Genomic DNA, 27,612 nt, shown 5'->3' on the forward strand with positions numbered 1-27,612 from the left:
GAGCCTCCAAAAAGAGAGAAAATATTTGCCAATCATATATTTTGTAAGGGGTTAATACACAAAATATTAAAGAACTCATATAATTCAAAAGCACAAAAAAAGAATCTGATTTAAAACTGGGCAGAGGATCTGAATAAACATGTTTTCCAAAGAAGACATACAAATGGCCAATAGATACACTCAAATGTGCTCAACATTGCTTATTATCAGAGAAATGCAAATCAAAATGACAATGTGGTGTTACTTCACACCGATTAGAATGGCTATTTTCAGAAAGGTAAGAAATAAGACATACTGTGTTGACAAGGTCCTGGAGAAAAGGGAACTCTTGTGCTCTTTTGGTGGAAATGTAAGTTGGGGCAACTAATATGGAAAAGAGTACGGAGATTCCTCAAAAATTAAAAATAGAACAACCATGTGATGCAGCCATTCCACTTCTGGGCATTCAAGCAAAGGAAGTTAAATCATTATTTCAGAAAGGTATCTGAACACACATGTTCATCACAGCATTACTTACATTAGCCAGGACTTGAAAACAACCTAAATGTCCATCCACAGAAGAATGGATAACAAAACTGTGGTATATGTATACAGTGGAATTCAGCCATAAAAAGAAGGAATCCCTGCCATTTACAGTAACATGGATGGAGCTTGAGCACATTATGCTGAATGATATATATCAGATAGAGAAAGACAAATACTGTGTGATTTCACCTATATGTGGAAACTATTGAAATCTGAACTCACAGACACAGAGTACAGAGGGTGGTTGTCAATTGCGGGGAGTTAGAGGGTTAGCAAAATGAGTGAATGCTGTGAAAAGGTACAAACTTTCAGTTATAAGATAAATTAGTCCTGGGGATGTAATGTACAGCACGGTGACTATAGTTGGTAATACTGTGTCACATATTTGAAAGTTGCTGAGAGAGTAAATCTTAATTCTCATCACATGGGAAAAATTGTAATTATATGAGGGGATAGATGATAACTAAACTTACTGTGGTAATCCTTTTGCAATATAAACATAAACCATCATGTTGTACATCTAAAACCAATAACAATGTTATATGTCATTTGTATTTCAATAAAACTTTGAAATATTATTTTACTGTGTGCTGTCATAAAACAGCATGTCACAATTCCTGATACTGTGTCTTACTGAATCCTATGACGTGACACTCAACTTATTTTTTCCTCTTACTGACAATGGTCACTTTGATCACATGATCATAGTGGGGGCTGCTGAGCTTTTAACTTTAAAAAAGTTACTTTTTCCCTCTTAAAAATTAAAAGGATTTCATGAGAGACTATATTAAAATTATATATATATATATACATATATATATATATATATCTTTTTCTTCATCAAACTTAATTTTCATGTTTATTGTATGTGTAGGTGCACAGTGTTCTTTTATTTAATGGTAATAATCTCTTATAAAAGGTTTTGATGTTCAGATTGTCCTTAATTTTGTGGCTGGAGCCCTTTCAACTTTATCCTTTTTGACACGCCACCATCATTCCTTGAGCACCTCCTTGCTATTCCATTAGTTGTTCGAGGCTCATCTTGTACTTTTCCTGGCTTCAACTCTAGGATCAGCCATTTCTCAAAGAGCCCAGTTTGAGTGGAGAATGGTATTCAGAAACCAAGAGCTAGGACTTGGTAGGTAGAATGATGACCTGAGATATGACATTTTCTCTTTGTTCTTTTCAGGGTGAAAATGACAGGAAAAGGGAGTCCCTGCTCCGAATGATCCATGACCCCACATCTCTCTAAGTCACATCACGCTGACGGACAGAATCTCTGAACTGGTAAGGTCTCTGCTCAAAGGCAGACATGGGAAATGGGGGACAAGGTCACAATACCTTTATAGGATTTCTCTTTGTTTTACATACTTTGGTCCTTTAAATGTCTGTGATTAAACAGTGCTAAATTGGTTGAGCCTTATTGATGAAGTAAGAAAAAATGAACTAGACTGTGGGAATATCATGGAATTTAGGCCACAGAAACCATTCTACTAAGGCCTAACAACATCTGTAATAATTGTTTTGTGAATAATCATAAATAGGTATTTTCATAATTTTTTCTAATATATGGCAAATTCATTCACCTAAAAGAATATGATCTGTACTGATTGTAAATAAGTTTTCTTCTTAAAATTATTCTCTTGGTTCCATCTGATTTCTCTTTCTGGAATTCCTATTATGCATAAATTGAAATTGATCTCTCTATTCCTCAAAAATCACCTTTTTTCCTCTAAACTCTGACTTCCTGAAGAGTTTCTAAAATCTGTCTTTTACTTTATTGTGTTATCTTTCTTCTATCATACTTTAACATGTGGTCATCATATGTTTCAACCTTACTAAAATTTTGCCACCTCAGAATGTTCCCCTTTTCTCTATTGCTTGTTCCAAAAAACATATGCAACATCTCCTCAAATCTCATTGAGATTACAAATTATGATACTTTTTGTAATTCCTGATATTTTTCTCATTTACATTTCTAATATTTGATCATTTTTCTCTTTGTAAATAATGAGAAGGAGTTTGTCTAATATTTGAACTTAATGGGTTCTGCAGATAGTGTTTCTGCTTACGTCTTCTGTGCACAGTTGAAAACAGAAGGAACTGTTCAGATTAATTGCTGGGTTGTTTTTTGTTTTTTTGCTTTGCTTAGCCAGAGATCCTAGGTCCCATGCAAAGAAGAGGGAAAACGGGGGAGGGGAGGAATGATAGCAAGATGTAGCTGTCATGAGATAATGTCAGTCCTTTAGCCTCATTTTGGGTTGGTTGTGGTGCCTGACCGCTGGCCTGGAAAGCCCTCCCCTTCTCTAACTGGCGTAACTAATGCCACTGGGATCCAGCTGTGCAAGTACCTCGTTTACCTGGCATGCTGTCTGTACCAACTGTAAACTGAATGTGAGTACCTGTGTTACACCTCATCATTGGAATCTGGCATCTGGTGAATTGATTAGGCTAATGAAAGGTGACCTGGACACCACTTTTCTTGCAGCTCCCCTGCCCTCCCGGTGTTCTCAGCATCAGGAGCCAGTGGTGCTGGAGTTCTGCTGAGATGACAGGGAATCTCTCCCCTAAGCTCTTGTTTCTTAAACACACTTTTCCTTTGCATGAAGTAAATTGAAGTTTAGACATCTCCTCTCACTGGATTCAATTTTGTCTACAAAACAGAGTATAAAAATTTCTTTATCTTTCTGATAGATAGAAATTTTAGTTTTCCAATGCTGGATTTGATTTTACTAATGGTGTCATATGCTTTTGCTCCTTTTAAGGAGATCTGAAAGGGAATGAAAGGTAAATGTACAGGGTTCAGAATACCACCTGACTTGATTGTTCATGGTTTGTTTAAAAATACCGAATATGCAAAGAAATATATCAACAATTTAAAATTTTTAGTGGTTTGATTATTGGTACATTTAATACTAGACCCATATTGAAGTTTATTTTCTGCAAAGGTATATGTGTGCTCTATTAACACATAGAGTAATATCGAGGTTACTGTGTTCTATAAATGCTAGAATGTAGGTGCTAACTATTCCATATATAAATAGTTACTTCAAAAATGATAACGATATCCTAGTTATAGAGTGAGTTCTTACAATGTGTCCTTCTCTGGGACAGAATTATATTTTTCTTTGTTCACTGAAAACTATCAAAATGGTAATTTATTGTCTTGTCATTATGAAGACTTTATTTATGTTAGCAGATTAGTTTATCTAAAAGTTAAATATAATGTGAATTCCTGACTGTAAAACAAATGCATTTTACTTTTCCTTAAATTCCATATTGAGAATTATTTGAACATAATTGTAAAGGAAACTGAAATTATGTGAATCCTTGAATATACAGGATTTACAAAATAACATGAGTTGTTACATATAAAATAACTAGATTTAATAAAGTATAATTTTATAATATAATTCCTTTAATAAGTTTTTCATTAATTTTTGCTATAAAAATGGAAAATAAACCAGAGTATAATTGAAAACAGTTTTTCATAAGAAATTTCATGTCTAAGCTTAAAAAGTCCTATGTCATTTTTCCCAAATACAGAGTGAACATTCAAAGAAAATGTATAAAAACATTTATAAGCCAGGGAACAGAAAATAAACTATATAGTTTCAAAGTGAAGTCACATTCTGGGACTACAGGCATCACAGAGTATTCCACATGTGGTATTTGACTCCAAGAGAAAAAAAACAATGAGTCTTCCATTTATATAGTCCCAATCAGTATAGACGTTAAATTTTCTGATGCTTTCATCAGTCTGCTACCATATTCCTAATGTCAAAAGCTGAAAGCATCCATTGTTTTCATAAAACATGAAATCCTATATAAAAACAAAAACACAGAAATGAATTTTCAGCAATAAAACAGAGACAATTCTCTGATGCAGAAATGCTAAGGAATCTGGTGAAACACAGTAATACATCTGTTAAACAAGAAAAATTAAGTGTAAAAAATAACATCTGGGGCAAGTCTATAGCTACATAAAGTTCCACCTTCAGCTTTCCATTTTAATAGCAATTAAATCCTGTGAGTCTATTCATTTGTTGATATCTGCATTAGTTTAATTAATCTTTGGTAATTTCTATTTCACTATAACCTGCCTTGGAATCTTTCTTGTTCGTTCTTTCTTCCTCTACTTTTTGTAGTCGTTCTCTAGCAATGTAACTTGTGACTGGGGTTCCATGTATAATTTTTAGCTTTTTTTTTCATAAGAATGACAGCCATGTTGAGTCAGAAGGCACCTTAGACATTTTGTGTCAGTTTGATGATTGGTCTTCCAAATTTGCTCCCTATGTTTCCCAGCTTGTTTCATTGCATCAGCATCAATCCAGACTCCCTCCCCTATGACTTTAGCTGAATCCTATGAAATTCATTTCTCTCACACCTGTTATTTTACCTTATCCCTTCAACAGAAATAATTTAATCCTTATTGCTAATAACTTGTAGATAGATGTACTATTACAATTTTACCTCTCAAATTCATTTTTCACATAAACACGAGGATTTATCTTTCTAAAATCTGGATTTATAACTTGTTAATTTATATCTGTTTTGAAACCAACCAATTAACAAAAATTTTTATTTTTTTACTGAAGTATAGTCACTTTTCATATGTCAATTTTTGGTGTACAGCATAATGTTTTATTCATATACAGACATACATATATTCCATTTTGTATTCTTTTTCATTATAGGTTACTACAAGATATTGAATATAGTTGCCTGTGCTATACAGTATAAACTTGTTTATCTTTTTGATGTATAGTTACTAACTGCAAATCTCAAGCTCCCATTTTATCCCTTCCCACCTCTTTTCCCCCACTGGTAACCATGAGTTTGTTTTCTGTGAGTCTGTTTGTGAGCTGGTCTTGAGATGAGTTAAGGCCGTGGGACCCAAGGCCACGATTGGAGCATGTTTATAGTATGCAGTAAATAATTGCTCCACGCATGCATCAATTATATAAGATTTAGAACAAAGAAAATAGAAGTACGCATGTGCTAGAGATATTCTGTAAGCCTAATGAACAAAGAAACTCAGACCGCGCATGTGCTGACAGAAAACAGATAAAAGCAGGACAGGTGCATCATAGGCGCACCTCCCTGTGGCAATAAAGTGTTGTTAATCCCATGGTGTCTCCGGCTGAAGTCTGCCCGGCAGTATGGCAACTCCTCGTGCATTTTTTCGTTTGGGCTGCTCACCTCCTAGAACCCCGCATCAGCCTCCCTCGGCTGACACTGTTTCTGTTTTGTAAATAAATTCATCTTTTTTTTTTTTTTTAAGATTCCACATATATGTGATATCATATGGTATTTTTCTTTCTCTTTCCGGCTTACTTCACATAAAATGTTCTCCAGGTTCATCCATGTTGCTGCTACAAATGGTATTATTTTATTCTTTTTTTATGGCTGAGTAGTATTCCATTGTATAAATATACCACAATTTCTTTCTCCAGTCATCTGTTGATGGGCATTTAGGTTGCTTCCATGTTTTGGCTATTGTAAATAGTGCTGCTATGAACATTGGGGTGCATGTATCTTTCTGAATTAGTTTCCTCCAGGTATATGCCCAGGACTGGGATTGCTGGAATATATGGTAAGTCTGTTTTCAGTCTTTTGAGAAATCTGCATACTGTTTTCCATAATGGCTGCACCAAACTACATCCCCACAGCAATGTTGGAGGGTTCGCTTTTCTCTACACCCTCTCTAGCATTTATTGTTTGTGGACTTCTTAATGATGGCCATTCTGACTGATAAGAGTTGATACCTCATTGTAGTTTTGATTTGCATTTCTCTGGTAATTAGTGATACTGAGCATTTTTCATGTGCCTATTGGCCATTTGTATTTGCCTCAAAAAGTTAAAAGATACTTTGCTTTTATATAACCATTCTTATCATCATAGCTTTAAAAAAAAAACAAACCTTAGTCATTAATATCATCAAATAGTCCAATTGTCAAATTCCTTGAATGTCTTGTAAATGTGTTTTTACATTGATTTGTTCAAGTCAATATCCAAACATGATCTGTAAACTAGGTAAGTTTGGTCTCTTTTTTTCATTTTGTTTTTATCTTTTTATCTTCCTTGACATTTATTTATTGATGGAACCAGGTCCTTTATTGCTATATATCCTCTCACCTTTTAGTTTTCTCACATTGCATCTCCAAATGAATGTTTAAGATAGTTATCTAATGATTCCAAACCTTGTTTGCATATTGGAATCACCTGGGAGCCCTAAACAGCTTAAAGACCCGGTCTCACCTCCAGAGATTTTGGTTACTAGATCTGAGTGGAATCTTGACATATAAGCTTTGAAAAACTACCCAGGTATTTCTCCCCAGGTGTTTCTACTGTGCAGCCAAGGTTGAAGATCATTGCTCTGTCCCAGATGTCTTTGACTTTGGCTGCATATGGAATCATCTGGGGAACTATACAAACTTCTGATTCTGAGCTTCTGATTTAATTGAACTCGGGTGTGATTTGGTACTTGGGCTTTTGAAATCTCCCAAAGTGATTTAATGTGAAGACAAGGGCCTTGCTCTGTCCCATGAATTTCCTCTCAACTGGCAGTTTGATCTAATGGCTTGATTGGATGTATACACTTATTTCAGATTCTACTCTTGTATTTGAGGATTTAATTTCATAGTGAATCAAGAGGTAATCTCCTTGTTTCACTGAGTTTTATTCCATGTAAGCCCATACTTAAAGTATTCCCCAGTGCACCAATGTTGATTTTTTAATACAAGCCTCAAGGACCAGGACCTCTACTCAACACATAAGGTCCTTCTATTGACATGTGAAACTAAGTAGAGTTTCCAGAGAGAATTAGTCACCTGTGAATCAAGAGTATCAGGAGAAAATAGAATTTCAGAGCCAGGATTAAATGAACCCTTTTGAACAAAACCTATAAATTGAAGAAGGTCATTCTAAAACATACAGTTTACTGAATAATTTAAGAATGATGCTAGAGAAACCATCTATACCCAATGTTAGTGAGAACAGACTTACAATGAGGAAACACGTGCCAATGATCACAGCTTTTATTTTCACATCAACATCTGAAGGGAACTGGATGCCATAGTTACTATAATGTGTAAACATTTCTCTCATAATCTTAGTAAACTGCTTGGAAATCTTGCCAACAACATTTTTTCCATCAAGAGATTTGATCTAAAATGTAAAAAATAAAAAACAACAAAACTCTAGTCTTACACAATTCTTGGTAATTTTAATCTACCTCCAAAGTTTGATTAAAATGAAACAAATTTACTCTTAAAAGTATATTCCAGATAGAACTATGAACATTATATAATTCATTAGATCATAGAGATACATCCATCTATTTATAGATACATAAAAAAACTGTTTCTTTGCCTTAGAGGAGTCGTATAAAAGTAGTTTTGTGAAATATTTAACATTTTTTTATTCTACACTAAGAAAGACTTAATAAATGAGTTGAATTGATCCAAAATAAAAGTTAAGTAAAGACATGAAATATTTCTTAGATGAAATTTCTAGAAGCCATCAGGGAGTAGGAAATGAAATTTGCATCTGAGTTCTGTTCTAAGACAAGCACAGAGAGTTTACATAGGCTGAGTGTTTAGAGGTGATGGGAGGCCCCATTGTCACCCGCTGTCAGAAGGAAAATGTGAAATGCCAGGAGCCTGGAAAAGAGGACTGGCAGTTCTGAGTGTAGGAAAGTAACCAGTAAGTGGGATGCCCCAGGTCCAAGGCTGGGGTCAGACTGGACAACAGGAGGGGATGGGTGACAATAAATGAGAAAGTGTGTATGAAAGAAAAAGGCTCCAAAGTAAATTTCTTCTAAATTTACAGTTCTGCCTGTGGAAAGCCAAGGGCCATGATAAAGAGTTGAACAGCTTATAGCCAGACAGATGCACCTCACCAAGCGGGCACGTAGGGGCTGAAAGTAGCCCCCATTCACCAAAACATGTACAGGCAGGGTTGTGTGAACCCAGGAAGAGGAGTGTCCTTTTCAAGTGTGCACAAGGTACCACATGTACTAGGAACAACCTTATGTTGGCAGTAACATAAATATGCGGAAACTAAAAACTGCTGACTCATTTTATTTGAGTGTGAGTAGTTAAGTTCTTTAAAAACCTGAATTAAACTTCTAATATGAATACTGCGATAGCATGGATTACTCTTCATCAAATATTCATTTCAATTCCCTCCCACTGTAAGCCCAGTATCCTTCCCTGCACATTGAAATTAGGCTTGGCCATGTGCCTTGTTTGACTGACAGAGTCTTAGTGGATGTGACATGAGCAGAGACCTTAAACAGGGCCGAGTGGTTTGGCCTTGAGTCTTGCTCTCCAGGGATCAGCCACCAGAAAAGCACAATCCAGGCCTCTGCTGTTGCTACAGCTCCAGACTGAACATACCAGGAGCAGACCTGAAGCCAAACCGCAGCCTCAATCAGAGCTGTCTGGCTGAGCCTCGGTATATCCCCCAGACACAGTTAACCTGCAGACCCATAAGCATGAGAATCAATTCCTGCTTTATAAGCCACTGACCTTTAGGGGTTATTTGTTATGCAGTGCTATTGTGGCAAAACACACACAAATCTTTCATACACTTTAGTAGTTCACCTTCTAATTGCTGCCATTTTTAGCTAGTAAAGAAATCTTATTTTTTAAATTTATTTTTAATTTAAAAATATTTTTTAAAATAAAAAATACAGAAGGTAACTTACCAGCCACTATAATCCCACCACTGAATTTAAGATACTAAAATTTCCCCATATTGATTTTTATAGTGAGACATTTTAAACTCCACCAAAATCATTCCAAAGTTAAAATAAAAAAATTTTTGTGGAAACCTTTAAATATGAATAATGTCTCACAACTTAAAAGTTATGAGAACTAGGTAATTTTTTACCTAAATTCCAAATGACCTTTTAAAAAAGAGAAAAATACCTATAATAAGGTTATTTCAACTCTGAAATAATTAATTTGTTTGTGACACAAGAAACATATATTTAGTTTTTGCGCCTGACTCCTGACATAGAGCTCTAAACCTCTTGTAACTTGCTGAGTGATAGGAATTATAGGAGTTTTCTTTTGTTTTGTTTATGTACTATGTGGCCTTTATTCCAGGTTTCTAGCACACAGATTCTAAAACCTTTGGAAACTTCTGAGTGATAAATCTTTTGCAGGCTAGTGATATGACACTGGCTATGGACTACTTTCAACTTCAGGATGGGGGCTGGTCACCAGAAAGTCCAAACGATGAACAGAGACTTGGCATGGGGGCGGGGAAAGGAGGTGTGAAGGAGAGGCTAGAGATCGACTTAATCACCCACAGCCAGTGATTTAATCAGCGATGTCCATGTAATGAAAACTCCATAAAAACTAACTGATAGGGTTCAGAGATCTTCCAGGTTGGTGAATGTATACATATATTTAGAGGGGGATGCATCCCAGTGCCATGAAGACAGACAGCTATACCTTTCCAGACCTTACCCTAGATATATGCATACCTTGGATATGTTACAGGTTTGGATCCAGACCACCACAACAAAGCAAATCTCACAACAAAGTGAATCACATGAAATTCTGATTTTCCAGGACATACAAAATTATTTGTAAATTATACTGTAGCCTCTTACCTGTGCAATAGCATTATGTCTAAAAAATACATATACATGCCTTAATTAAACATACTTTATTGCTAAAAGATGCTAACTATCATCCCAGCCTTCAGTGAATCATAATCTTTTTGCTGGTGGAGGGTTTTGAAATACTGCAAGAATTACCACTTTGTGACAACAGACACGCGAAGTGAACAAAAGATGATGGAAAAATGGTGCTGGTAGACTGGCCTCACTCACGGTTGCCACAAGCCTTTTGTACAAAGTGCAGTATCTGTGAAGAGCAATAAAGTGAGGTGCAGATAAGAAGTGTGCCTGTGCTTCCTCTTGGTGATCACCTGCGTTCTTGTAATAATCCTTTAGAAAACCTGTTCGTGTGAGTAAAGTGTGTTTCTGAGCTCTGTGATCCACTCCAGCAAAAATGATCAAATCTGAGAACCTCTGCTTTATACCAGGTTGGTCAGGAATGCAGGAGTTCTGGGACTTGTGATTGGCATCTGAGGTAGGGGCAGTCTAGTGGGACAGGGCCCTTAATCTGTGGGGTCTGCATCAACTCCAATTTGTTACTGTCAGAAATGAATTAAATTGTAGGACGACCAGTTGGTACCTGGAGAGTTAGAGGACTGTTTGGTATGAGAAAAAATTTCATACCTTTGGTGTCAGAAGTGTGGGTAAAAAAATAGCATTATGTATATTATATTTGAATTAAATTTGTAAGTACATAAATTTAATACCAATAACTGTTAAAGATATTCTAAAAAGAAAACTATAGACTCACATAATATAAATCCAAAAATCCAAGTAGAACACTAGCACAGCATCCTAGGTAAGTATCAAAAGAATATACAATAGTAAGTGTGAAATACTAGAAAATTAATAGAATTTAAAACAAAAGATCGCATCAGTGGTTGCTGAAAAGATATTTTAGTATTTACTAACTAAACATTTATATAACATTTAGTATACGGATGGCATACAAAGGCTTTACAACTGTTAGGTAATTTAATGCACATGATAACCTTGCATGTTACCTACTATTATTATCCATATTTCCCATATGAAAAAATTGAAGCAAAGAAAGGTTAAGTAATTTGTTCACTGTTACACAGATAAATTGTGGTCATGGGTTTCAAACCAAGGCATTCTGGTTCCAGGGTCTGTACTCTTGGTCATTATGGTATTCTTTTCAAAAAGTTAAGTATCCATTCCTAATAAAAATCTCAGTCAGGAGTCAGCCAACAGTGGTCCGTGGGCATATCTGCCTGCCTTCTGTTTTTGTAAGTGAAGTTTAATGGTGCACAAACGTGACCATTCATTAATGTACTACTTTTGACTCCCTTTATGCCACAATGGTATAATTGAGTTGTGACAATGAACATGTGGCCCACAACATCTTAAATATTCTCTGTCTGGTCCTGTACAAAAATTTTTTTTTGCTCATTCCTGCTTTAAGTAAATAGGAAGAGAAAAAAATGTTATGAAAACAAGAGTAATATCTTCCTAAAGTGTGAAATATTTGGTACTATTTCAACTGAAATCATCAGCTTGGTAGATACTCCCACAGTTGTCATCATCATCATTACTATTTCTGATCTGTAGTTAGGCTGGAAGAAAAATGAGCCAGCGGGTTTAGAAACACTAGAAAAGCTACCAGAATCTCATTTGCACTGTGATTTTATACCTAGAAAAACTAATAATGCAAAAACACCTAAATTTAACATTATAATACAGTCATATGACTGGATACAAAGTAAAGAAAAATAGCTTTTCGTACTATTTAGAATAAGCACCTCAAAATATAAATATTCCTTCTTAGTAGTGATAAATGGCTACACATTACTTAGGAATAAGCTTAACAAAAAAGTCAGAGGTTCCATATGAAGAAACCTATGTGGTCTTATGAAGTATACAAAATAAGGTATGAATTTGAAGACATAACACTTCTGAGATGGGCGAGGTTTAGCATTGCATGTATGCTGATTTTTAAAAATGATGAGCAGGTTTCACTCAGTACTGATTAGATTCTAACTTCTGAAAAACTGAATGAAATTATCTTACTGTTTATATGAAAGGAAAATTAGATAAGAGCAAGCAAATATGATAAGAAGAATAATGAGTGATCATTTTGCTATGGGTAGACAGAGGACATACCATTAAGGCGTCATGAGCATATCATAAGGCACTGCTGTGAACACAGTTAGGTCACTGCAACAGAGCATGGAATCTAGAAATTAATTCCATTACTTGTGGGAATTTAATGTATGGTGAGGATGGTATTTCAATTTAGCAAAGAATATTTACTTAATAAATTCTGCTGGCACAACTGTTCAGCTATCTGAAATAAAATGAAGTTTGCTCCTATCCTGTACTAATAAAACTGCTGATGAGTTAAAGATTTAAATATAAAATTTAAAAAAGATTAGATAAAATATAAGGTTTGCTGTGTACCTTCATAATTAAAACAAGAGAACCAGAAGTTGTGAAAATAGACATATTTGACCATAAACGATTTAAAATTTCTGTATGGCAAAAATATATTTTAAAAAAGTACGAAAACAAAGGGTAGGTTTGTGGGAAATATTTGCAAATCAGAGGACAGATGCAGAATTAATATCTCCAGTACACAAATTATTTTTGTAAATTGACAATAAAAAGCAAACAGCCCAATAGGTAAATGGATATTAATACATAATGCAAAAAGAGCAAATAAAAGTAGCCAGTGAAGGTAGAGTAAAATGTTCAAAAGCATTAATTGTAGGACATTATGTATTAAAGATAAATTTCTTCCTTGTCACTTGCTGATCTTAGATTTCCATTTTTAGTTTGAAGTTTGCTGTTTATCTAAGCTGTACCTGGGTGTCATTTCTTTTTCTTTTCCAGAACTCCTGGCAATTTCTTAATCTGAGCATTCATAGCATCAGGTCTGAAAGAATTTTAGTAATTTATCTCTTTGAATATCATTTCAGCACAGTCTCTGTCTTTTCCTTCTCTGTATCTTCTCTTTGGCATATGCACAAGCAGTTGTTTTTTTTTCCCTCCTAGCCTTCTATGTCCCTTCAATTTTATTTTTGTCCCTTCAAATTTATGTCTTTTTCCCACCTCCTCTTTTTAATCAGGCACTGCTCCTTATTTCTGGAGATTCTTCTGATTTGTTTTCGAATCCTTTTTCTTATTCTTCTCTTGTGACTTTTGCTTCTTCTTGGTCTCTTTAGTGTTTATTTAGGTATTTCTTATATGACTGATTGTAGACTGTTCTATTGTATGCCGTTTATTCTTGGTGGATTACTTGCTAGAGCATTATATAATTTTTCAATCTGCTCATGTGAAGATAGGCTTTTACAGTAGGAATAGAGGGTACCCTCAGTGATAATCTACTGTGCTTCTGCATTCAATTCTGCCATCTGTATCACCACTCAAGGTCAATTTCTGTGTTTTGAGATTCCTGAACCAAAACAGTGGTATGCATTCAGACATCAAAGTCACAGAAGGGACTGGATTGGATATCAGTTTCATACAGGCATATTTTTTTCCCCCACCAAGAGTCCTGGAAGAAGACAGACTGCCCTATCATCTCCATGAGATTGAAAGCCTACTTGTCTTTCTTCTGCTCACCTTTGGAATAATCTTGTCCTGGCTTTAACTACCATCTGTATGCTGAAAACTCCCCAACCTTTTCTTCTGCATACCTAAAATCCAGCATGACTCAAATACAAGTCATTAGCTTTCCACACATCACGTGTTTCTCCTTCAATATTCTTAAATTGGCCAACGCCTTCATTATTCATTCAGCTTCTCAAACATCAGACATCAGAATCATCTCCCAATATTTTTCCTCCTCAGCTGACATCAAATCTGTGAATCACTTGGTTCACTTATGAAATGTGTCTGAATTATTTCCTCCTTTAGAACGACTCCTGCTCCTTCTTGTTCAGGCTGTTGTCCCATTCTACTCCAACTTTCAAAGACCACTGATATCATGATGGAGTCCAGGTTCCACAGTGGTCCCTCGTACTGATAAATCCCGCTTTAAGGTGTCAAACTTTCCATCAGAAATTGATTCAAGTGAGTATGTTTTCCATTCTCTGAAAGAGAATACCTAATTATCATCATCCTAGATGCCCAGGAGAGAAGCTAATTCATTACATATAATCTTGTTTTAAGGCATCCACTGAGAAGGATTGCTGGGTGAAATCTAAGTTTCTTAGCATTAAATACCAGAGTTTCAAATACTTTTCATGTTTTCACTTATTCCCACCAAATAAAGCATCTGCCAGCTGAACGTCCGTTAATGTTGTTCCTTGAATGAATAATCTCTTTCTGCTCCTCTGGATCTTTGATCGATACCCCATCCTCTACACAGAGAACTGGTATTAGGTATACCTATGAAGTCCTTTTACGTACATCTCACATACATTGTACATAGCTCTTTAAAAGAGCCTTTATGAAGTCTCTTTACATTAGTTGTGTTTTCTTGGGACTTCTCATCTTTGTCATTAGACTAGGAAGTCCATGTGAAGAGTGATTAATCTTTAAATGAGCAGGGTCTAGCAGAGGAATTGAAAACTATATAACAAGGGAAGCGAGGAGATAATGTAAAAGAAAGATTCTGGATAGTGGAAAACCTTAGGATGTCAGGGGACAGTGGCAAAATTCCTACATGTTATCATAAGGTGGCAGCCCTGCTCAATTTTGGATTTTTTCCTCCTTCTGCAGAAATGTGGGTCCAGTTGAACAGATTTTATGATTTTCTAAGAGAATCATGATATTAAGTTATAAAACACTCAACCTTTATACAACTGCATCTAAATAATATAGTCTATAAGGGCGGATACCACCTGCTGGAAAACTGCTGTGATGAGTTTCTTTATCTAGGAAATACACAGGTGTATTGTGGTTTACAGCAATGGAGTTAATATGAAAACGAAGACTGCAGAGAAGTATAATTGCATAGTACATCTTACACCATTTTTCTTAAAATTCTCTTTGCATAAGTGAGCTTTTTGTAGGAACTCAAAGATGTCAGTGCTTCTAAAGAGGGGCTACAGCACTGACAGCCCATATTTCAGACTAAGGAAGGACCATATGCTTTGGCAATCAGACTTGGTGACAAGGTTACGGTTCTATTTAAAATGGATAATGTACACTGCCTCCGTAAGAACCACCATGTTGAAGGGTTAGATGCTTTCCTTATGTTTATTTGACTATAAGGCTGTGCTTCTCTTTTTTTTCATTTAATATAATCAACACTTAAACTTAATTAGAACAATAATAACCAAAGTTAAATATATGAGCACATTCTCTTCCTCTTGAAATATGTATACAAATCATTATTTAATATATTTATAACATCTTACACAATTATTTTCTCCTTATAGTAGGAAAGCAAATCCTATAAATATTATCACCTCTCTTACCTTAAAATCAACATTTCCACAACAGTTGCACACAAGACATGGACCTATAATTCTTAGAATATCCATTTTATTCTCATTTTGAATTGTAAACTTTGGCAGATATGGGTGCCAAGTCTGAGTAACATAACCTATTGGTACACCATGAGGGGTGTGGACTTCTATCTACAAAACAGAACAGTATATATATTATGTAATCATCATTATTATCATAACAATGTCTGATAACAGTGCTCATTTACTCACTACTTGTTTTCATATTAGTAGTATACTTTTTTCGCATTTTTATTGAGGTGCAACTGACATACAAAATTGTAGTGTATTTAAATTACATAATGGGATGATTTGATACACATACACAGTGTGGAAAGATTACCACAATTAAGTTAAATGAAACAACTTTCACCTCATATAGTTAACTTTTTTTTTTTTTGGTGAGAACACTTGAGATATATCTCTTAGCAAATCTCAAGTATACAGTTTAGTATTTTTAACTATAGTCCCTATTCTGTGCATTAGATCCTCAGAACTTATTCATCTGATAACTGAAAGTTTGTAGTGTTTGACTAACATACCCCAATTCTCCCACCCAGCAGCCCTTGGCAATTAGCATTATACTCTGTGTATCTCTGAGTTAGACATTTTTTTAATGATTTGATATATAAGTGATGCCATCCAGTATTTGTGTTTTTAATCTGGCTTATTTTAGTTAGCATATTGGTTTCTCAAAGCATGCATGTTGTCACAAATGGCAGGATTTTCTTCTCTTTTTTTGGCTGGATAATATTATACACACACATCTCACATTTTTTTTGTCCATTCATCAGTCAGTGGACACTGAGGATGTTTCCATATCCTGGCTACCGTGAATAAGGGTTCAATAAACACATAAGTGCAGAAATCTCTTTGAGAACCTGATTTTATTTCCTTAGGATATATACTCAAAAGTTGGATTGCTGGATCTTATGGTAGTTCTATTTTTAATTATCTGAGGAGACTTAATACTCTTTTCCATAATGGCTGTACCAATTTACACTTCCACCAACAGAGTGTAAAGGTTCCTTTTTCTTTAAATCTTTGCCAACATATGGCTTGACTTTTTGATGACATTGTAACAGGTGTGATATGATATGTCATTATGGTTTTGATTTGCATTTTTCTGATGATTAATGATGCTGAGCAGCTTTTCATATATGTGTTGGCCATATGTATGTCTTCTTTGAAAACATGTCTATTTAGATCCTTTGCTCACTTTCTAAGGGAAAGATACTGTTCTATGCACCACTTAATTCACACTACATTCTTACCAGGTTGATACTATTATCCCTATTTATAGAGGAAATAACTGAGGAACAATGAGGTTAATTAACTTGTATCATATTCCCCAGCTGCAAAGTGAAAAAGATGAGACACAAACGTGGGGAGGCTACATGCACAGTCTCCACTCTGAGCATTGTTCTACTGGCCTCATGTATTTAAAAAATTTCATACTTATATAAAAATATCTAAATTATTAAAAGCTCTTTTCCTAAACTCCTTTAAAAACAGTGGTTTAGATATATGGACAGAGCCCTGATCACTGGGGCAGTTTTCAAATATGAGTGGCAGTGGTGCTATGATGGAAAGAAAATGGGGCCTGGAGTCTTGGCGGTGCATCTTAGCTGGGCGACCTTGAGAGAATCTCAGTACGTTCATCTGTGGATGAGGACCTCCCAGGTCTCTTTACTGAGACCAACAGAATAATGTATGCGAATGTGCTCCATAAATTGTAGGGAACAGTCCATCAGACTCTCATCTTTCTCTCAGCTATTCCTATATTGTTCTATCTAGGCTAATTAACATGGAAAACAAAACAATTCAGTATGAATAAGGTCAATTTTCCTTTCAAAATAAGTACAGTATTAGACGTCAGATATCTACGTGCTTGTATGTCTGTCCTGCCCTCACAGCTGCCCGTATGGATGGCTGAGTGACAGGCAGGGCTGGGCTCAGGCCCGTGGGATCTAGGCAGAGGCCAACTTCCTGTAAACACTCTGCCTGGCGTCTCCCCGAGATCCATGTTCCCTATCAGGCTGTCAAGTAACATGAAAGAGACCGCTGGACCTCATAGAGCTGAAGGTCCTCACAACTAGCATATTCCTATTACAGGGACTCAAATATGTTACTTTTTTCCAATGGAGAACTGAAAAACACAGGAGTTGAGATTTCTCAGGGGGCCTTCTCCTAGGTTTGCTCCTTGTAGTTTGGCTAAAATTGTGAGATGAACACATCTGTCCTTTTCCTCATTCTCCTGTCCACTTGCCTCTGGGATGGCATTCGAGGGTATCTCTATGGTGCCCTCCTCTGGCTTTGGCCAGGCCCTCATGGTCATTTTGGGAGAGGGACTTGACCGAGGTGCCCTACCTGCTTAGCTCTCCCTGAAGATCGAGGAGTCTGGTCTCTGAGATCTCTGATCTCACCCCTAGGAGGCGCCCTACTCAGGGACAGGGGGCTAAGTGCTCACTCTGTTCCATCTGCCTTCTTTCCTGTACAGTTTACTCTCAGGTATAAACCAATAGCTTGTGGACCACTTTTCCTTTAGATCTCACTTTGGTTATATAAATTCAACAAGAGGGTAAAATTCTTACAGAACTACTTTGCAAAGTACCCTGGTAACCGCTCACCGACCTCCTGCAGGCAGCAGGGGAAACAACAGCTGGTACACCTTAGTGGTCTCTTCAGAGTTATGATTTCTTGGCCCTTAAGATCAAGGATCTTTATGATAAAAGGCCTGAAAGATCCATAGCAACATCTGGTACAGAAAGTAGTATCCTCTGCTGCAAAGTATATACACTGTCCAAAGTTGTCCTTAATTTCATATTTGTTATTGGTTTCATGACTTGTTAAGACTAAAAACATACAAGAGGAAGCCATAATCACCATTATGTTAAAATATTAGACTCATAATATTTTAGACATTAGTTTAGATGATATTTCTTAAATAGAAAGAACAGGAAAGGGGTTTAGAGATGATCTAGTCAGAGAAAAAAGGAAAGAGAGAGAAAGAGGAGGGGAAATTAAGCTACAGAGAAATTAAAGTGATTTATGTGAGGCATGGAAAAGAAAATAACGCATATATTCCTGATTGCATAGGCCCATGTCAGAAACGGAGACTCTGCTGTGAGGGCTGGTGCGAAGCTGCAGAGGGTCAGAGCTGTGCTAAGTGTATGCAGAACATGTCTCCTTGTTCGTGTGTTCAAGTGTGGAGGAGAATACAGGATGATTGCTCTGTTTATGCTCCTTATAAGATTATATTGAATAAATTGGCTTGAGATTTTGTTTAATAAACCATAGCCATGGCTTATCATTCTGCACTGTGTGAGGAAGGTATGACAGGGCTTACCCTCAATGCACACGTGTGAAAAGGGAGGGAATGGAATGGAAGGTGAGATAGAACATCACCCTGGGCCCAGGGCACCCTTGTTGAGCTCAGCAGTGGTTGTTCAGAAGTGGGAGATGGGTACTAGACAAGGCGGAAAGGTGCTTGGCAACCAAGGCTGCAGCTCATAGGATGTCTAGACCACTGGCATCCTAAGTGAACCCTGTACCTTAGAGGGGGCTGGTCTCTTCATGGAGGAAACAGCCATGCTAAATGCTGACACTCATGTGGTATCTTACCAAAGGGCTTCCCATATTGAACTACACTTTGAAATCTCTCCTTGCTTAGGGCCAGGAAGGAGCAAGTAATGGTCCCACTTGTCCACAGCCCTCGTTAACATGTGTCACAGGATGTCAGAGCCACCAAATAATGAGCAATTAATAAAAATATACAGAGACGAAAACCACTCTCTAATATTTGTGTGGATAGACTTTTTAGTCAGATAGAAATCTCCGTCACAAGCTCTATCACCATGACCTCCTTCAAATGTCTTTTACTCAAACAGGCCCTGGACTTTGCCTAAAAGAACCATCTTTGACCTCAATATCTGCCAGACAAATGTTTGATGAGAAAAAAGCTAAATTGATTGAGATGGAATCTATTATCTAACTACTTCATTAAGCACCTTTATTTCAATAATCTTCAGTTTGCTCATCTGTAAAATGAGACCAATGGGTTCACACAATCTCTTAAGTTTCCTTCTAATTACTGAAAAATGAAAACAAAAGAATTCTGTGGTTATGTTTTTATAGTGTAATACATTTTGAACTAGGGCAGCAGTTAAGTGTCTGTTATGGTCTCAGATGCTAAAAACAAAGTAATCTTCATTTCTTTATACAACTCATACATAATGTTAAAATATGATAGAGCTTTCTATTTGGGACAAAAAGAAAATTAAAGACTTCCCTTTAAAAACACTGAAGAATTAACAACTAGTAATTTGTTACTTACTTTATATTTCTTGCCAAAGAACAAGGATTTTCATGAATATATGTAGCTTTTAATCTAAAAACTATAAATCAAGCATTGTAAAATATATAATGTCTTGTCTTTTGGATTACATAATCTCAATAATATATGCCTTGGAATAAAACATTAAAAATTCAGAATGTAAATTATGAAACTTCAAAGAGCTCCTTTCCAGAGAAAACTGATTTTAAAGAAACTGAACAAAACTAATAATAGTATAATATCTAATAATATATATTACAAGTAATATTTTAAGATGATACTTTTAAATTATTTTTTATTGAGATGTAATCGACATATAACATTGTATTGGTTTTAGGTGTACAAAATAATGATTTGATATCTGTATACATTGCAAAATGAATACCTCAGTAGTTTAGTTAACATCCTTACCACACATACATTCAAATTTTTTTCTTGTGTGGGAAATTTTAAGATTTACTCTCTTAGCATCTTTCAAATATACCATTCAGTACTGTTAATTATAGTCACCATGCTGTACACTACTTCCCTAGGATTTCTTTATCTTATAAATCGAAGTTTGTACCTTTATACCACCTTCACCCATTTCTCCCACCCACAACCCTCATACCTCTGGCAAACACAATCTGTTCTCTGTATCTCTGAGTTTGGTTTCTTTCAGATTCCACATATGAGATCATACAGTATTCGCTTTCTCTATCTAGTTTAGTTCACTTAGCATAATGCTCTCAAGGTTCATCCATGTGTTTGAAAATGATAGCATTTCCCACTTTTTATGGCTGAATTATATTTCAGTGTATATATACCACATTTTCTTTATTCATCTTTCTGTCAGTAGAAACAGGTTGTTTTCAATTTTGACTATTTTGTAAATATGCTGCAGTGAACATGGGATTGCATATACTTTTTTGAGACGGTGATTTTGTTTTTTATGGAAAAATACCCAGAATTGGAATTGCTGGATTATATAGTAGTTCTTTTTTTTTAATTGACGTATAATTGACATATGAAATCATATTGATTTTTAAAACTTTTTTTGTGGAATTTCCATACTGTTTTCCATGTTGGCTACACCAATTTACACTCCCTCCAACAGTGCTCAAGGGTTCTCTTTTCCCCACATCTTCACCAGCACTTGTTAGCTCTTCTCTTTTTGATAAGGTTTTAACCAGTATGAGGTGATATCTCATTATGATTTTGATTTTATCTCTCTGATCATTAGTAATGTTGAGCACCTTTTCATGTATCCATTGGCCATTTGTATGATTTTTGTTTTGGAAAACATCTTTTGAGATCCTGTGCTCATTTTTAATCATTTTTTTTATTGAGTTTTATAAATTCTTTATATATTTTAGATGTTAATCCCTTATCAGATTTATGATTGGCAAATATTTTCTCCCATTCATAGGGTGACTTTTCATTTTGTTGATGGTTTTCTTTGCGGGACAGAAGCTCTTTAGTTTAATGTAGTCCTACTTTGTTTTTGTTTTAATTTTCTGTTGTTTGTGACTTATACAAAAAAATCATTGCCTAGAACAATATCAAGGAGGTTACCTCCTCTATTTTCTTTTTCTTTTTTTCCCTCTATTTTCTTCCAGGAGTTCTGTATTTCAGGTCTTACATTCAAATCTTTATTCCATTTTGAGTTCTTTTTGATGTGTAAGGTGGTGATTCAGTTTTATTCGTTTGCATGTGTAAATCCAGTTTTTCCAACACCATTTATTGAAGAGATTGTCTTTTTCCCATTGTGTGTTATTGGTTCCTTTGTCATAAAATTTAAAAAAAAATTTTTTTTATTGAGTTATAGTCAGTTTACCCTTGTCATAAATTAATTGACTGATACATATAGGTTTATTTCTGGGTTCTCCACTCTATTCCATTGGTCTATATGTTTGTTTTATGCCAATACTCTATGGTTTTGATTAATATAGCCTTGTATTATGGCTGGAAATCAGGAAGCATAATTAGTACAGATTTGTTCTTTCTCAGGATTGCTTTAGCTTTTCTGGGGTTTTATGGTTCCCAAAATTTAGGATTTTTTTTTTCTCTTTCAACGAAAAATGCCATTGAGGTTTTGATAGGGTTTGAATTGAATCTGTGGATTGCTTTTGTGTGGTATAGACATTTAAATAATATTTATTATTCAAATCAATGAAGACAGAATGTCTTTCCATTTATTTGTGTCTCCTTCACTGTCTTTTTATCAATGTCATATAATTTTCAGAGTATAGTTTTTCCCTCTTCCTTGTTAAATTTGTTCCAGATATTTTCTTTTAGATACAATTGTAAATGGGATTGTTTTGTTTGTTTCTCTTTCTGGTAGCTTGCTGTTAGCATTGAGAAAGGCAACCAATTTTTGTATATTGATTTTGTATCCTGCACCTTTTCTGTACTTGTGTATTAGTTCCATCAGTTTACTGGTAGAGTTTTTAAGATTTTCTATATAATAACATTTAATTTGAAAATAGAGACAGCTTATTTCTTCCATTCCAATTTGGATGCCTTTTATTTCTTCTTCTTTCTTAATTGCTCTGGCTTGGACTTCAGTTCTGTGTTGAATAAAAGTGGCAAGAGCTGGCATCCTTGCCTTGTTCTTGAACTTAGAGGAAAAGTTTTCAGTTTTTCATAATTGAGTTTGACATTAGCTGTCGACTTATCACATAGGGCCTTTTGTGTTGAGATATGTTCCCTCTATACCCAGTTTGTTGAGAGTTTAGTATTATGAGTGGATATTGAATTCCGTCAGATGCTTTTTTGCATTTAATAAGATGATCATATGATTGTTATCTTTCATTTTGTCAATATAATATATCACCTGGATTGATCTGCGTATATATTAATCAGGTATATTAGCCTGTAATTTTCTTTTCCAATAGCATCCTTTTTTGATTTGGCATCAGAGTAATTCTGGTCTCTTAAAATGAGCTTAAAAGTGTTTCCGCCTCTTATCTTTTTTGAGAGACTTTCAGATATTGGGTATTGTCTAAAATGTTTGATAGAATTCACCAGTGAAGCCATCTGGTTCTGGACTATTGTTTGTTGAGGACTTTTTAATCACTGAGTCAGTCTCCTTACTTGTAATTAATGTGCTCAGATTTTCTATTTGTTCATGATGAATTCTGAGAAGGTTGTATGTTTGTAGGAATTTACCTATTTCTTTTAGGTTTTTCAATTTGTTGGTGTATAATTGTTCACAGCAATCTCTCGTAATCCTTCGTATTTCTGTAAGGTCAGTGGTAACATCTCCGTTTTTTGAAGTTTTATTCATTGAACCCTCTCTCTTTTTACCTTGATGAGTCTAACTAAAGATTTGTCTATTTTGTTTATCTTTTTTAAAAAACCCAGCTCTTAGTTCCATTGATTGTTTGTTTGTTTTTAGTCTCCATTTATTTATGCTCTGATCTTTATTATTTTCTGCCACCTAGTAACTTTAGGCTAAGTTTGTTCTTTTTCCAGTTTCTTGAGTTATAAAATTGTATTGTTTGAGATCTTTCTTGTTTTTTAATGTTGAATTTATTGTTGTGAAGTTCCCTCTTAGAACCACTTTTGCTGCATCCTGTAAGTTTTGGTTGTTATATTTCCATTTATCTTAAGTTTTTTTTTTTATTTCTCTTTTGATCTCTTCATTAAACATTTGGTTGTTCAGCACTATATTGATTAATTTCCATATATTTGTGAATTTCCAGTTTTCTTTCTGTAATCATTTCTAGTTTCATGCCATTGTTTTCAAAAAAGGTGTTTGATATGATTTCAGTCTTCCTAAATGTATCAATAATTCTGTTTGTGAAACATACAATCTATCCTGAAGAATGTTGCATGTATGCTTGTAAAGAATGTGTATTCTGCTGCTTTGGGATGAAATGTTCTGTAAATATCTGTTAGGTTCATCTGGCCTAACACGCCATATATGTGCAATGGTTCCTTACTGATTTTCTCTCTAGATGAACTATCCATTGCTGACTGTGGGTATTAACGTCCCCTGCTATTATTGTATTGCTGGCTACTTCTCTCTTTAGATCTGTTAATATTAGTTTTATATATTTAGGTGTTCCTATGTTAGGTGCACAGATATTTACAAATGTTATATCCTTTGGTTGTGTTGACACTTTTATCATTACATAACAAAATTTTTTGTCTTTTATGACACTCTTTGTCTTAAAATCTATTTTGTCCAATATAAGAATAGCTATCGCAGCTTTCTTTGGTTTTAATTTGCTTGGATATCTTTCCGTCACTACTGTTTCAGGGTGTGTGTGTCCTTAAAGCTGAGGTATCTTGTGCAATCACATAGTTGAATCTTGCTTTTTTATCTAGTCACTAGGTGTCACTGATCAGAGAATACTGTTCATTTACATTTAAAGTATTCATATATATATTTATATATATGACATTTAAAGATTACTTTAATATTTTTAAGCACTTTAAAATATTTATTTATTTACTGGTGGGAGGGTAATTAGGTTTTTTTATTTCTTAATGGAGGTACTGGGGATTGAACCCAGGACCTTGTGCATGCTAAGTAGGCACTCTACCACTGAGCTATACCTTCTCCCCATAGATACGTACTTATTATTGCCATTTTATTAATAGTTTTCTGGGTGTTTTGCAATCCTTTGTTCCCTTCTTTTCTCCCTGTCTCTGCCTTTGTGCTTTGAGAATTTTATGTAGTGATATGCTTAGATTTCTTTTTCTTTATACTTTATGAATATACTATAGGCTTTTGCTTTGGAATTACCATGAGGCTTATATAAAACATCTTATCTTTATAACAGTTTGTTTAAAGTTTAGAACAACTTCAGTTTGAACACATTCTATAGGGCCACTTTCTTACTCTTCAACCCACCACATTTTATGTTTTTGATATCACAATTTGCATCTTTTTACCTTGTGTATCCATTAACAAATTACTGTAGTTATAGTTTTTTTACTTTTGTCTTTTAACCTTCATATTAGATTTATAAGTGATTAATCCATCACCATTTTAACTGTAGATAATTCTGAATTTAACTCTATCTTCACTTTTGCCAGTTAGATTTATACTGTCATACGTTCTCCTGTACTACTTTGTGTCCTTTCGTTTCAGCCTGAAGAAGTCTCTTTAATATTTCTTGTAAGGAGGTCTATTGGTGATGGATTTCTTCAACTTTTGCTTGTCTGGAAAACGCTCTCTCTTTCAATTAAGAAGATCAACTTTACTAGGTAGAATATTCTTGGTTGGCACTTTCCCCCACCCAGAATTTTGAATATACCATCCCACTCCCTTCTGGCCTGCAACGTTTCTGCTGAAAAATCTACTCATGGTCTTGTAGGTCCTTGTAAGTAACAAATTATTTTTCTCTTGATGCTTTTAAGATTCTCTCCTTCTATTTTACTTCTGACAATTTAATTATAAGGTGTCTTCATGTGAATCTCTTTGGATTAATCTTATTTGGAACACGCTGGGTCCTCAATTGTGAGGTCTGTAACTTTCCCCAGGTTAGGGAAGTCATCAGCCATTATTTCTTCCAGTGAGTTTTGTGCCTCTTTCTCTCTCTCTTTTCCTTCTTGGATCCCTGTAATGTGCTTATTGATCTGCATGGTGTTGTCCCATAAGTGCCTTAAGGTGACATTAATTTTTTTCCCCATTTTTCCTGATCCTCTGATTGGATGAATTCCACTACCTTGTCTTTGAGTTTGCTGATCCATTTTTCTGCTTCATCTAGTCTGCTGTTGAACCACTTTTGAATTTTTCAGTTCAATTCTTGTATTCTTCAGTATTCTGTATTTACATTTGGTACTGTCTTATATTTTCTATCCCTTGTTGAAATTCTCACAGTGTTTATGCATTATTCTTCTAACCATGGTGAGCTTCTCTATGGCTATTATTTCTTTAGCCTTTATATTGAAGTATAGTTGCTCTGCAATATTATAGGTTACAGGTGTAAAATATAGTGATTTATAATTTTTAAAGGTTTTACTGCATTTATAGTTATTATAAAATATTGGCTATATTCTTTGTGTTGTATATATCCTTATTGCTTATTTTATACCTAATAGTTTGTACCTCTTAGTCCCCCACCTCAATATTGCCCCTCCCCACACTCCACTGGCAACTGCTAATTTGCTCTCTATATCTGTGAGTCTGCTTTTTTGTTTTGTTTATTTGTTATATTTACTAGTTTGTTGTATTTTTAAGATCCCACGTATAAGTGATATCATGTAGTATTTTTCTTTCTCTGTCTGACTTATTTTACTTGGCATAATTATGGCCATTATTTTTAATTCTTATTAGCTAAATCACTTATCTCCATTTCATTATGTCTTTTTCTGAGTTTTTATCTTGTTCTCTTGTTTGGAATATATTTCTCTGCTTCTTCGTTTTCCTTGAGTCCTTGTGTTGGTTTCAGTGTATTAGATAAAACAGCTACTTCTCCCCGTCTTGAAGGAGCAGCCTAAAGTAGGAGGTGAACCTTGTCATTTAACTCTGCCTTAGCTCTTAGTTGTCTCTCAGAGCTCTGTGACTGTCCCAGCAGCCTTCTTATTCTTAGTGGCTCTCAGTAGTTCAGTTGTGCCAAGACCTATCAGTTTCCCAAAGTGTAGGACCTTAGTCAGCACCTAGGTGCAGTCTGATTGGAAGCTGGACTTTCAGGCAGCAGCATTTAAAGTATGCAAATATACTTCTTTCAGGGGAAGATTGGGAGATGGGCATTTCTCTCAGCTATATATGCACTGAGCCCTGGGTGGATAGCCAGTTAAGAATTGTTTGTTTGCTACTGTCCTGTTGAAACTGAATACAAGCCCTGCTACCACCAGAGCCAGGCTATGAAGGGATGTTTCCTCTATGTGGCACCAGCAAAAGCTGGGTAACAGACATGTGTACAAGCTTCTTTCTAAGAGACATCAGCAAAGTAAGATGGAGGTGAGGAAGGGCACAAAGATGGCGCCCACAGGCCACTAAGGACTCTGGATTGCTCTGCAGTTGGCCATAGATGTGTGTTAAATTAGAAACCTTCCCCAAAAGTCAAAGCTTTTAAGATAAGCAACTATACTTCTTCCACAGTAAGACTGGGCTTCTTTTTGTCTGCTACATCTGTGCTGGGGCCTCCAGAGTTAGACTCCATGAGTCAACATTTAAGAATTATCTCGAGTTTGATGTAGCCTTGTGGGTCTTGTGAACATAAGCCCCGTAGCTCTCAAAGCTAGATAATTTGAATGCCCACTACTCAATCTTAAGAGTTGGGGCACCAGGTATAGTGTCAAACCCTTCACTCCTCAGGGAGGAGCTGGGAGGTGTGAGTTCCCACCAGGTTGTGTGTTGTGCTGGGGGTATGGTTTATGAAAAGATTGTGTCTCAGCTTCCCCTACCCATTTCAGTGTGTATTTTTTTTCTCATTTGCCCAATGTGCAGACACTCAGCTAGTTTCTGGATTTCTTTCAGAGGGAATTATTCCATAAGTTTGTTGTAGATTCATTGTGTCCCTGGGAGAAGGTGAGTTTAGGAGCCTGCTCTGACATGATCTTGAACTGGTCCATTATAAGTAATTTAAATGTAATAGGTGATAATTGTGTGTTTTAACCAAATCCATTACTCTGCTAGTACAATTCATGTTCTAAATCTCCTACTGAAAAGGAACTTTGTAGAGACATAAAGATATATTTATAGATATATTCCACAACTAGCAGTTTTTACCAAACCCCTTACATCTGGAAGGGGGACA

The 27,612-nt window shown here is 35.4% G+C and overlaps 1 protein-coding gene across 1 annotated transcript in view; it reads right to left on the minus strand.

The window, feature by feature from the left end:
- Window positions 1-4,288: 4,288 nt before the first annotated feature.
- The window catches only part of LOC105089522 (phospholipid scramblase 2-like), a 38,395-nt gene continuing 15,071 nt past the window's right edge, over window positions 4,289-27,612 (minus strand). Inside the window, exons 4-7 of the mRNA XM_031463092.1 lie at window positions 18,214-18,434; window positions 15,550-15,711; window positions 7,534-7,695; window positions 4,289-4,348 (exon numbers count right to left, since the gene is read on the minus strand). Of these exons, the coding sequence (XP_031318952.1) occupies window positions 4,289-4,348; window positions 7,534-7,695; window positions 15,550-15,711; window positions 18,214-18,434 (605 nt within the window). The remainder of the gene's footprint in view (window positions 4,349-7,533; window positions 7,696-15,549; window positions 15,712-18,213; window positions 18,435-27,612) is intronic.

This window comes from Camelus dromedarius, chromosome 2 (assembly GCF_036321535.1).
Source record: "Camelus dromedarius isolate mCamDro1 chromosome 2, mCamDro1.pat, whole genome shotgun sequence".
Classification (NCBI taxonomy): Eukaryota; Metazoa; Chordata; class Mammalia; order Artiodactyla; family Camelidae; genus Camelus; species Camelus dromedarius.